Here is a 12,206-nt window from a genome sequence, read left to right as displayed (position 1 = left end):
AACCATTTAGCTTCAGTGAAGTGCTGGGAGTCTTGCTCGTGGTCTCAGAAAAAAAAGTATCTCTCATAGGAGAGTCACATCCAATTTAATTTTGTTTTCTATTGTTTGCATGTTTTTTCTACTTTAAATTTTTCATAGTTTTCTAATGTAATTTTGCCTTTTGAGATCCCATTGCATTTTGATGCAGTTAATTAATTGGCTAAGATACTGGTTTTTTAGTTTGAACATTGGCTGTTATAGTGCACCTGCCTTTTAACTATTTTCATTACATTTGAAGAATTTTTTTTGTTACTTTCAGAAATTTTATGACCCCTGAAAGTTAAAGGGAGCTGAGTACGCTCTGAATATTAGAGAAGCTTTGTTGGCTTTTTCTTTTGTGGGGCCTAGAGAAAATTCAGAGAAGGTGCCTTGTTAGCATCCACAGGATTTTGACTGTGTAACTGTGATGGAGAATTTGGTCTACTTTTTGGGTTTAGTTAGCTGTCAGGTTTGGTGCTTTTTGGTGTTGAATGGAAATAAGTCAGTCAGGCCTGCTTGCCCTAAAGAGGAGTCCTAGCCTTGAAGCTATGTGGAGGCTGTAGGAGGAGAGAGAACTGATCAGTCTGGATTTGCTCTTCTCCCTGGGTGGCAGGAGTGATGCATGAACCTCTGAAGAGCCTCTGGGAAGACAGCAGACTTTTTGAATCATCAGTATCATATGCCCAAAACAAGTACTAATTTGTACAGCAAATTGGGCCATTTCTGCCAAACCTTCTTTCCTCAGCCGGTAAATGCTGCTTAAATCTACATCATTGTACCTCTATCGTGATTACTGACAATGGCCAAGGAGCGTATAAGTTCTTTTTCTGTTGCACTTGAGACCTGCACAGAAACTTCACTTCCCTCATTTGTCTCATCATTGGTTGCTTTTACTTATAGAAAAGATGTTTTTGAAAGTGAGCAACAGAATAGGGAAGCATAGAGGACAGGACTTCTCTTTTGCCAAGGACTTGTCTACCTGCACTTTCACGTCGTCATATTTATGTTCTGTGATAGACGTTCTGGTTTTCCAAACATTTTTTTCAAAGATATATGAAAAGCTGCCTTGAAGTGTTATATCAAACTCCTTGTAAATGACTTGACTTGTAGTTTATTCTGTATCACACACTGCTGACTCTGACACAGTTATAAAGAATATTCACCGATGAAAAATACACTATTCATAACTTCATATTTGAGATTCTCTTTTTAACTTGCTTATCTCACAAAGGTTCCCCCCCCCCCCCAACCTTCCACTCTGTATTCACCGTTGATGCTAATCTATGTAATTTAACCCTAAAGGAACCATTGTCCCTCTCTTCCCTCCTCTAGTTATCAGCTTCTTGGATAAATATGGCAGTTCTCCCTAGATATCTGGTCATCTCAGGTTTCAGCAACATAAAATACTGTAATCCTCATGGTTTTAATTTAATTCTGCCCCAGTCAGCTATGTTCTCCAGCCTGCATAGCTACCAGTCATAGTTTACATAGCAGCCTTTGGGGTTGTCAACCCTCTACGTCTTCCCTAGGGATGGTGCTAATCCTGCAGTGGCTGGAGCATCAGGTGCTGGGGTACTATGCTGTTGCCTGTGCCTGTGCCGGTGCCCTGGGGCAGCTCACTGGCCACCCGGTTCCCCGGGTGCTGCTGCCTTCTCCTGCCGTTTTGTAGTTTACATCTAGACCAGCTGTGGTGGAAGCTTGGTCAATGTGTATTGTCCTGGTAGTATTTCCTCAGCCAGTCAGTGGCTTAAACCCATATAAATGAGACACCTGAAATTAAGATGATGTTTATAGAAACATACTGTTATGAATTCCGTGGCAGTTGAGTCCTGTGAGTCTTGTCTGTTAACGCCTGCATTAAGGTTGTCTCCTCCTCAGTGATGTGATGTGCGGTAGGTAGAGTAATACCCCAGGCCCTAGTTTCCTCAAATAGCTGCAGGACTTAATGAATTACAGAAGAATAAGAGCAGCTGGCATACTTAGCTGCTTTTAGAAAAGGGTGAAATCATCTACTGTTTGAGGAACTGTCTTGTTCAGTAGTAGATTTTTTTTGTAACTTTTTTCCTGCATTGTCCCAGACTTTTTGTTTTGAGCTGCAGGATGAATACTGTAGTTCAGTTCAGCATGCACTACTCAGGTTGATATAGATCTTTAATCACTGTGTCCAGAATTCATATTTCTGTGAAACAACAAAAAAACCAACCAAACACTGCATTCAAGAACTATAGCTTTCTGAAAAGCTTTTTTATTATTTATTTTAAATATAGATTTTTATTTTTTTTTGTTGTGGTGTATGTTAGATTAGGTTCAAAATAAGATGCTTTAAAATGTCCAGAGAAAGCAAGTGTTGGTTTTATTTGTGTAGTGCAATGGCCAGTGACACTGTTGTATGAATTTTGCTATTTTGCCTCCAGTGGATTTTATTATAATAAAATAAATCAGGGTTGCCACCTCTGAAGGGCCAGATGGCTCTCAATTAGATTATTTCCTGAGAACCATTGCTTTCTTCAGTAGGAGGTTGAATGCGGCATGAGAGAAATTAAGCTACTTCAAAGTGGACAAGTTTGAGTAACAGCAGTGCATGTAACCAAGACATTTAAAGTAATCACGGATTTTTCTGTACTGCAGTGCAGCATGCAGGATAAAACTTGGCTTGTCACATTAATTCAAGATCTTCAGTATATGTTTGCGTGGGAAAAACTATGTTGCTTTTTCCTGTTAATAAATGAATGCATAGTTCAATGGAAAGTAGAATCTGAGTCTGGTTTGCCATGCATGTAGTGCAACCAGAAAGTTAAAGCGAGTTGTATTAATTTCGTGCTAAAAAAAGGTTTAACTGTGTGATTTCTCTTAAAAATTGATCAAACAAGAAATTTCTACTTCACCTTCCTGTATACTAAAAATAAGATAGGACTATCTAGGCATATTATTGAAGCTATAGTTCCAATTCATGTTTCATTTGAAAAAAATTACTTAATAGGCTTAAACTGTGTATTTGTAAATAAAATTGACTGGGAAAAAAATGCCACTTGTTCAGTCATTTTCCCTTTTGTGAGTAGGGAAAAAATTAAAATTTTATTGATAACTTCTTAAAATAAATAGATGTCATGCTTTATTATGTTTCTAGTATGTTTAATAAGTTTTAACACTCCAAGAATATATATTGAGACATCTGTGTAAAAGACTCAAATAAATTAAAAGTAATAATAGAGAAAGTTTTTTAGAAAGGTTTTTTTCTGTTTGGAAATTGTGTCCTAAATGCTGTAAAAGCATATGCTGTGTGTGCTGAAAAGTGCCAGACAGCTACATGTAAGTAAAATTTAAAAAGTATAGTTAATGGTGGTGTTTATTCTTCTCAAGTTGTTTTATTTTTTTGAAAACATCTTTTGGCAGAGATCAAGCATTATTACTGGCATTCAAGCTATCCACATTAAACTCTTGCAAAAACAGACATTTCTCCCTTTACACAGTGAGCAAAATCAGGAACGTTTTGGACCATGTTATTTACAAATTCCCTTTTCTCTGGGGCAGCAGAAATGTAGTTCCCGTGGCTGCTGGGGGCATCTTTCCAGCCCTCCCACTGTCCAGTGAAATTTTGATTGCACCTTTGGGGACCAAGTTGCATAGACAAACTCTTGCCTTGCACCCTGCTCCCTACACAGATCCTGCCCTCTCTGCTCTCTGTGTCTGCATAGCTAATCCATTTGGTGAGGGAGTATGTTTTCTGGGAAGGGGTTTTTTTATTCCAGGTCGGTTTTCTGCATGAACACAGGAGTGAAGGCAAGGAGGGAGAGAGTTGGGGTCAGCTGAAGTGGGCGCTGCTGCCAGAGTAACGTGGGTATCATTGCAGCCAAAGTGTTGACATCTTCTGATCTCTGGTGTCCAGCTGAGAGTCTCAGAAAGCAACCAGAGTTGACTGTAATTATTAGCACTGGAGTGGACTTATTTTAAGGTGTTTACACTAAGGAGGGGGACGGCGATATGTAAGGTTGAGCTGTCCAGGCTGATAAAAATCACTGGTATAAAAAAAAAAAAAAAAAAAGAGTTCAAAAAAATTTGGACAGTACATCACCACAGAAAGCTATGATATCTTATTGCTGTCTTAAACAACAAAGCAAAACCCACCACTTTTTATCCTGGAAAACTGAGAAAGAAATGCAGATAAGTTATAAATCTATATGACAGAATTTGTAATGCACCTAAATTCTATAAATTAAATAAGTTGCTGGTGTTTAGATGCTTCTGGTTCCATTTAGGTTTCTAGCAGATCCACTAAAATTTCATTTCATGTTTATTAAATGTTTGATCTCTTTCATGAGATGGAAAATAGAAATTTAAGGCTAATTGTTAATTTCCCTATGCTAGATTTTAAGCTGTGTAGTCTTTGCTGTTGACTTTGTTTAAAATATAGATGATCTCATTTCATTGCCTGAAAAAAAAAAAATAATAAAATAATGTTCCCATCAAATTAAAAATAACCTTGAAGTCATAGAGACTTACTTGAGGTCATAATTTTAAAGACCTGAAATGCCAGAATTAAGGAGGTTTTTCCACATGCTTCTATTTCTTTTAATCAAGTGTTTATACAGCGTAGTTCTTTGTGAAGCCCAGAGTTATTTTCACAAAAAGAGGAGAACTGCCTGGTGGTGACCTCTCCTAAATGAGCAATTCAGGGTTATCAAATCAGACAGAAAGGGGCTGGAGGAACCAAGCATCACACAGCGTACAGCCATTACCTATTAGTATAATTCCACATTAATTTTAAATTGAATTTTTAAAACCTAATTGAGAAGCATTTTCAAGCTCTGTTCAGTGTGAGAAGGACATAAATTGAAACAGTATGTACCAGGAACCCTCTAATAAGCAGAGTACTGCTGCCTTTCTTTCTTCTCCTTTAAAATTAGTAGTAATGCCCTGACATTAAAAAGAAGAATTTAATTAAGAGATCATGGCAGTGCATCTGAACTCTGACTGGCTAATGGCTTACCAGTGTAAGGGATACACGCCAAAATGAATGCAAAGTATTTTCTTCAACATTCATTTTTAAGTGAGAACTCTCTTCTGTTTGAACTTTTCATTTTAATGATAGAAAAATATTTTAATGGATTAGCTGTACATGAAGACAGACTTTGAAGATGTAATTGTTCAGTAGGGTTCCCAAGAAACAAATCTTAATACAGAGAAATTTGAGCAACTGCTCTCAACCTTGTAAGATAAAGTGGTAGGAAATCACTGACGTAAATAGAAAAGAAAATCCTAGGTTTTGTTGTTGGAGTAGAACTGTAAAGCCTGTTAAATTTTATTTTGATTAATTGTTCTGAAAGTGCATGAATATTTCATTTTAAATAGGAGCCCAACTCACTTTGTTTCTCAACATGAAGTGTGCAGATGAGCTTAAGTAAGCAAGTTCTGAGCTTTGGAGGGTAAATTATATTACACAGCAAACTTGGATGTGCTTCTCTGCTGCAGGCTGAGCACTTGACATTCAGATTTAAAGCACTGGACTTACTGAAGGGAATCCTTAATTTTGGAAAACTCTCTAATATTTATTTTTTCCTTCATAGCAGTGCAAGAATGAATGCATTACGTGGATTTCTTGTCATGTCTGCTATCATATAATTTTTAACAATATACCTTCTGTTTATTATATTCTGCTTGGTCATTTAACAATCATGCAGCAAGTTTGTGTTTAGTGGGGGAACTTGACTTCCCTTGGCTTTCTGGCAGTGGTGTGACAGTGAGAGCATGTGATGTGGGAGGGCATGGACAAGTACGAGAGGAAGAAAGTACCATGAGGTTTGTTTATTTTGGTTATTTCAAGGCACTAGATCCATTCAAGCTTTATATTAAATTATCATTCCAGAGAGTTCAAGCTTTTGGTTGAAACTGAGGCGGAGGGGAGGGGGGAAAGTAGCTTGAAAATCCTGCTTTTGGATTTAGCTTTTGCTATCAGGAGAAGCCAGCTAACCAGAGGGGGGGGGAGGTGCACCTACCACCAAATAATTTTAATGTAGCTTAAGCAGCACTAAAAAATAAAGCCTTTGACATCACCCCTCGTTCGTGTGATATTGGAATTTAATAATTTCATTGATCCCTGAAGTTCAATAAGTCTTTTCATTTGTAGGAGTCTTTGCAAGCATCAGCAGGCTTCCTTAATTCTTATTCATAGGAGGCAGATACTAGCCAAGCTGAGGCGGGAGACGGTGCCTGCCACAGGGCAACTTTGCTGTGCTGCAGTGGATCCAGATTTTCAGCTGCCCAACTTCCATTGCTTTTGCCCTATGAACACCCGGTCGGATAGCACCCATGTGATAAGCATCTTTTGGCAGTTACGGGATGGTAACTGTTTTAGGGAGATGCAGAGAGAGAGAGTACCTTTTGGAAGTGTCTCAAGTGCCATCTTTTGGAGACCTGGTTTCACGTTTTGCCTTTCACTGTACTTTCTGGCCTGGCTCTGCAGGCTGAGCTTACCCCTAGGGAGCAGCTCCTGGCTGTTTCTGGTGTAAGGGCAAAGAGGGTGGCTGCGGGGGCAAGGAAACTGGGTGGTACCTTCATGAAGTGAGGAAGAGTCACGCCAATAGACCTGTTGGTAAAGGCAACTACAACTTTGTAGTGGAATACCAGTGACTGAAATCTGCCAGGTTGGTATAAATGAGCGTTTTCACCAGGGCTTGCAATGAGGCATGGGAAGGGTGCTTTGACTGCTGCAAGAAAGATGGCAGAAGCTAAAATTCATCTGTTTAAATGTATTAATAGCTAAAACAGATACTGGTTTCTGTGAGTTTGAAGCAGTGCTGAACCCCTGGCTAATCTACTGCAAAACTGTTTGGAGAGTGACTAACCCATGCTAAGATCATGAAGGGTAGATATAAAATGAAGTGTTTTGAGTATTATGAAGTACTCCTGCCTGTGACAGGAGGCCAGCTAATATACACATGCAGCATTAACTCATCTCCTTTTCCTCCCCTTTGTATTTTGCCACAGGCTTTCAGGTTATTAAATTCCGTGGCTCAGCGGTAGCGCTTCTTGTGTTAGACAGAAAGCTCGGAGTGTAAGACCTCAATGAAGTTTCTCATTCCAGGGGTTGATTAGAGCTAAAAATGTCTGCAGAGGTCACATTTTGCTACGTATCAAGTAGAGCAGGCGATGCAGTTAGAAGGAAAGGATGATGTCTTTCTGGGGACTGAGCAAAGCTGAGTGCTCAGAAACTGTATCCTGGTCAAGGAATAACATGCGGTTATGGGAGAGAGCAGTGACATCGTTTGTTCACTTAGTGCATATTTCTGGGGTTTTTAAAATGCTAACTTTTGGTGGAGGGTCTGGTTTTTGATTAAAATAAAAAAATCGGCATTTAAAGTGAATGGTAATAAGGAAAAAGGGTCACCAAAGAGCTCAAACTATTTTTACCTTACTGACTGATCTCTCACCCTGCCCTGCAGTTCCAGACAGATTAAATTTTTCAGTGATTTGTGGTAGCTGTGATTTTTTTCCAGAACTCTTTAAGCTCCTTCCTTTAGATGAGATATATATTATTCCTCTTTTAGCAGCTTCCTTCCCTCCCCCCTTTTTTTTTTTTCAACTAGGTTTAGGTAGATAGGGGGTGCTTAGTATAACAAAGGTACAATTTTAGAAGTATTGAATTTAGACAGATAAAAGGTAGCATTAGAAAGGAAACATTGGTTGATTGCTGAAAAAGAGCTGTTGAAAACCTGTGAAATCCCTCAATGCCAGGTTTGTTTAAATATCTCTTACAATACACCCCGTATATCTGTTATAATTTTATTTAAAGTTGAATGAATTTTCTTAGGAGTAAAACTGTTACTGCTGGGCTCTCCGGGATTTCTTCCAGCTATGAAGCAGTGGCAGATGAGTATGTAGTGGTCATGTTTTCTGGCAGTGTGAAAGTCTGATGGTGCTTTTCACCCCCTAACTTGATTCTGAAATGTTTTTGAGTACCACTTGTCTCTTGATGGGACCTCAACACTGAGCTCTTCTACCATGGAAATGCAGCAATGGGCTGAATGTATTTGGGTTTTTTTAGTGTATTCTTTGTATGATGGTCATGGTAAATGTCTCTTGTAATAACTCTGCTTTGGTTACTCTTATTTTCAGAGGAGAAATGGGGAAGATATTCCAGTTGCTCAGACTAAAAATATCAATCACAGAAGATTTGCTGCTACCTTTAAGTTGCAAGAGGTGACAAAAACCGACCAGGATTTATACCGCTGTGTAACTCAGTCAGAGAGAGGTTCTGGAGTGTCAAATTTTGCTCAACTTATTGTTCGAGGTAAAGTTTTAGTTGCTTTCATTTTATCCAGTGAAATGCTCTTAATACGAATGATTTCTACTTGCACCATTTATTTAGACTACAGATGCCTTGATCTGAACTAATCATACAAAGAGAGCCCTGTGAAGTATCTGAAGTTGTCATTAAAGACTGGTTTGCAAAACTTCTTGCAATTGCTCTCCATAGAATGCATCTGTGTAAAAACCCTGATCTTGCAGTGTGTGTAACATGCCTGTATGCTTTTCTGTGGATGCCAGTTATTGAACTTCAGGTGAAAACTCCTTAACTTTTCATAAATACTTTTACAGGTAAGAGAGATTCCACTGTACTTAGTTAACCTTTTAAAATCAGTGGCCTTGAGCAGACTTGGTAGTACAGCAAAGAACACATTGCTCTGTTACATGGGAAACAGGTATATAAAAATAATTGTAAAGTTTCACCTACCCAAGGACTGAGAGCTTTATGGAGATGATCTGTGAAGATTTCCAACCTCTGAAACAGGAGGAAGAAAAAGAAAAACTTGCTTTTTCCACTCGAAATATTTTTTTGTTTTTGCAATTAATTCAGAAGCCTTCTCAGGTGCAACCACAGCTTGTGTGTGGCAATGTTGGCTTGATGTGTTTTTTATTAATGTATTTTATGTTCTGGAAGTATGTAATATATGGTTGAATATAGGAGTTCAGTTTTCACTTCCAGAAGTCACTTTCTGGATGACCTGGGATAAGCTATTAAGCCTCTCCTTGCGTGGTTGTGCCACCTGCAGAACTGCCCATGTCACTCTTAGTTGTGGTAAGGCTTAATGTTTTTTAACTGTGAAAAAGAAGTGGTGTACAAAATCTGTCTGTGCTGCTGCTGCCCGGTACAGGGACTGGTTTGGCCAGGGAAGTGCAGGCGTTGGACACATGATGGGCTCTTGCTTGACTCGGTGGTCCAGCAATGGGCTGTTCAGTCAGTTGGCATCTGGGAGTAAGGGACTGTGTTTGCAGTCCGAACAAGGAAAGCAAGTTTCTAGATATAGAAGTAGCGTAGGAAATGCTCTGGGATATTTGCTATCTGGCACTTGCTGGCAGAGGTCCTTTCCCTGGGAGACCGGTTGATTGAGGTCAACTAGGTTTTACGCTTTCTATATAACATCAATAAAAACAGCCTTTGCTGACCATATGAGGATTTAGACAATATGTTAACGGCTTTTTTTTTTATTCTGTTAGGTGTACCTTTTTTCTATCAAAGTGCAAGATAGTTTTTATCCTAATGAAATGAAATCAGTCCTGTCACGTCATACAAACAGACTTTTTGTTTTGTTTGTTGTTAGAAAAGCAGACCAAATCAATGTATTTATCCAATAACTGAAGTTTTCTAGTTCTAGTGTAATAGAGCAATAAAATGGTGTTTAAAACACTATTTCTCTCCAAAAATGAGGTAACAATATCAAAGTTCATAGTACTCTCCTTTTAAATGCAGAATCTTGTCCTGCTGAGAATCGTAGATCATTTGACAGAGAATACCATCTTTATGGCTTGAAACATAAACTTGATATCTAGCTATATATACAACAGCTATATAGGTTTTATATTTTAAGGTTAATTTTACTTTTTGTGTGCTTTTTGGATTGGAAGCCCAAAAATTTTAACTTCCTTTTAAATATATACATATTTACATGTATGTGTATATATATATACACATATAAGTATATATATTTATAAAATTTTAAAAAAAATAGAAAAAGAAAAAGATTAATCTTCTAAAAACATTTTCATCTATTTGACATCATGGTAGAGAACAAAGATTTATGTTTTATAGTAGGATTTATTGCTTGCTGTTATATTTGAAAAGCAATATACAGTAATATATTTTCTTGTTTGTCTGGATAACCACTAAATAAATCTTGTTAGCCCAAAAAGCATACCCTTAGGGATCAGCTACCCTGGTGTTAAAACTGTACTGAAAATTAACCATAATGACAGGTCCTATATCTCAGTGGCACTTTAAAGCTGACATTCTGCTACGTGGATACAAAAGATGATAATTTTAAAGGAAATTTTTGGGCCACTGATATGAATTGCCTTTAATAAGAGCTGGCATAGTATTGCCCATTGTCAAAGATGACCCAGGGGGAAGAGTTTATTAGTGTGTTTCCTTCTAAACTGGAAGTGACAGGGCATGCTTGGGGCCCTTTTGTTGCTGTTTGTAACAAATGAAAATTTTGCTGCAGAATTCTCATGCTGAAGAGTATTGATCTGTGTGTTCTCACAGCCAGAGGAGGGGGAAAAAAACAATGAAACACAATTTACTTTGTCATGGCTTTAGTATTGTTTCCAGATCAGTTTGAGTAATGGTAAGGTCTTCAGTTTGTAGAAGCCAAACTTTATTGTCAACACCAGTTACTAGAGAGCAAGAACCAAGGAACAGGAGTTGTTGCCCAGGTGTTCTGTTATGTGGCTGAGATCCTTACATATTCCACATCTGTACAGACATGTGGTACCATAATATAGGTGTAGAGGCATCTGATACTTTTTTGATCAGCAGTCCATAGGTTAGTCTTGGTAATGAAAATACCAAGTTATATAATTTATATCATGTTGAAACATCATTATTTCATTCTGAGCTTTGACAGAAGAATTACATTCAGTGGAGTTCTTGATTTCATTTCAAATGTAGTTACCTGTGAGAGATGGTGTACATTTAAAGAACCTGAACGGGATAGCTCAATTACTCTGGTTAATTTTTTGAAGAAAATTCAGACTAGGATAGGATTTGTAATTCAATGATGACATTTTACCAACAGTAGTTCCAGTCAATGATTTAATGTCTCACCTTTGCTTGGAGCTGGTCTTCATCTCCCAGGTCGGCAGCTGCATTGTATTGATTTTTTTTTTTTTTTTTTACATGGTTTCTATGACATTGCTGTCATTTTTGGATACATGTGCAAGGAGCTCTCCCTTTTCCCTTCCTTTTACAGGAAGCTTGGTGCTGTCATTACTGTTAATTGACTTACCCTCCTGAATAGGTCCATTTGATTAATTGTCTATTTATCTTTTCCCTTGGTGTCTGGCAAGTTGGCAATTTCTGGGAAGGTAGTTTCTTGATGTTTTCAGGGTTGTCTGTACTGGAACATGAAGGAGATGCTGAGAGGAACAGTAACTGTGATATGTAAGAATGAATGAGAAGACCCTGACAGTTTCTTTCTGCTTACTTTTTTCTTACTTGCTTTTGAGAAGTGTATCATGCTCTCAAAGACTTTCTGCTCCTTTTGCTACTTAACATGGAAATGTAGAAATTAAGTGCCCAAAGTATCACCTGTGCACTTGTGCTTGTGTATACATGATATATACAATGGTATAGACTTCCCAAGTTACACTACTAAATGTACTGATCTTTAATCAATAAAGAACTTTGCCTCGTAATCAGTTCTTCTACTGTGTCATCGTTCAGAGCTCTTCTGACAAGTATTCCAGCAGATTTTTTAAGTTGGCAATACTTATCAGAAGAGTGATCTTGTGCATCAAGAATGAGGTAGTTTTCATCATAGCAGTTGTGATCAACTTCTTGGTTGACTTGTCATGTTAAAAGTGGCTGTCAGGAGGATAGGAAGTTGATGTTGTATTCTTATGGGATTTGTTAGCAAAACTTTGTAAAAGAATCCAGATTTAGTTTGTCCCTGTTTGGAAAGTCTTATGCTCAGGCAGTCCTGCAGGAACCATGAATAAAATCACCATTTTCTTTGGCTGCAGTGTACCTGGAAGATCCACATGAGTGTAAGTCTTTTTTTTTTTTTTTTTTTTTTTCTTTTTCTTTTTTTTTTTTTTAAATTTTACTGAAACAGCAGTTTGTAGCTCTCATTATCAAAAAAAAAAAAAAAAACACCAAAAAAACACTCTCTCAAATACAATGATAATGATTT

The 12,206-nt window shown here is 37.8% G+C and overlaps 1 protein-coding gene across 5 annotated transcripts in view; it reads left to right on the top strand.

Annotated features, from left to right (window-relative positions):
• The window catches only part of PTPRK (protein tyrosine phosphatase receptor type K), a 413,815-nt gene that overhangs the window by 199,081 nt on the left and 202,528 nt on the right, over nt 1-12,206 (top strand). For all 5 annotated transcript variants that reach the window (XM_074896287.1, XM_074896286.1, XM_074896285.1 and 2 more), the window contains exon 6: nt 8,131-8,305. In XM_074896287.1, coding sequence (XP_074752388.1) covers nt 8,131-8,305 — 175 coding nt within the window. The remainder of the gene's footprint in view (nt 1-8,130; nt 8,306-12,206) is intronic.

Source organism: Athene noctua, chromosome 1 (genome assembly GCF_965140245.1).
Source record: "Athene noctua chromosome 1, bAthNoc1.hap1.1, whole genome shotgun sequence".
Lineage (NCBI taxonomy): Eukaryota > Metazoa > Chordata > Aves > Strigiformes > Strigidae > Athene > Athene noctua.
Note: the sequence above shows the minus strand (reverse complement) of the source record. Positions and strands in the feature narration are given on the sequence as shown.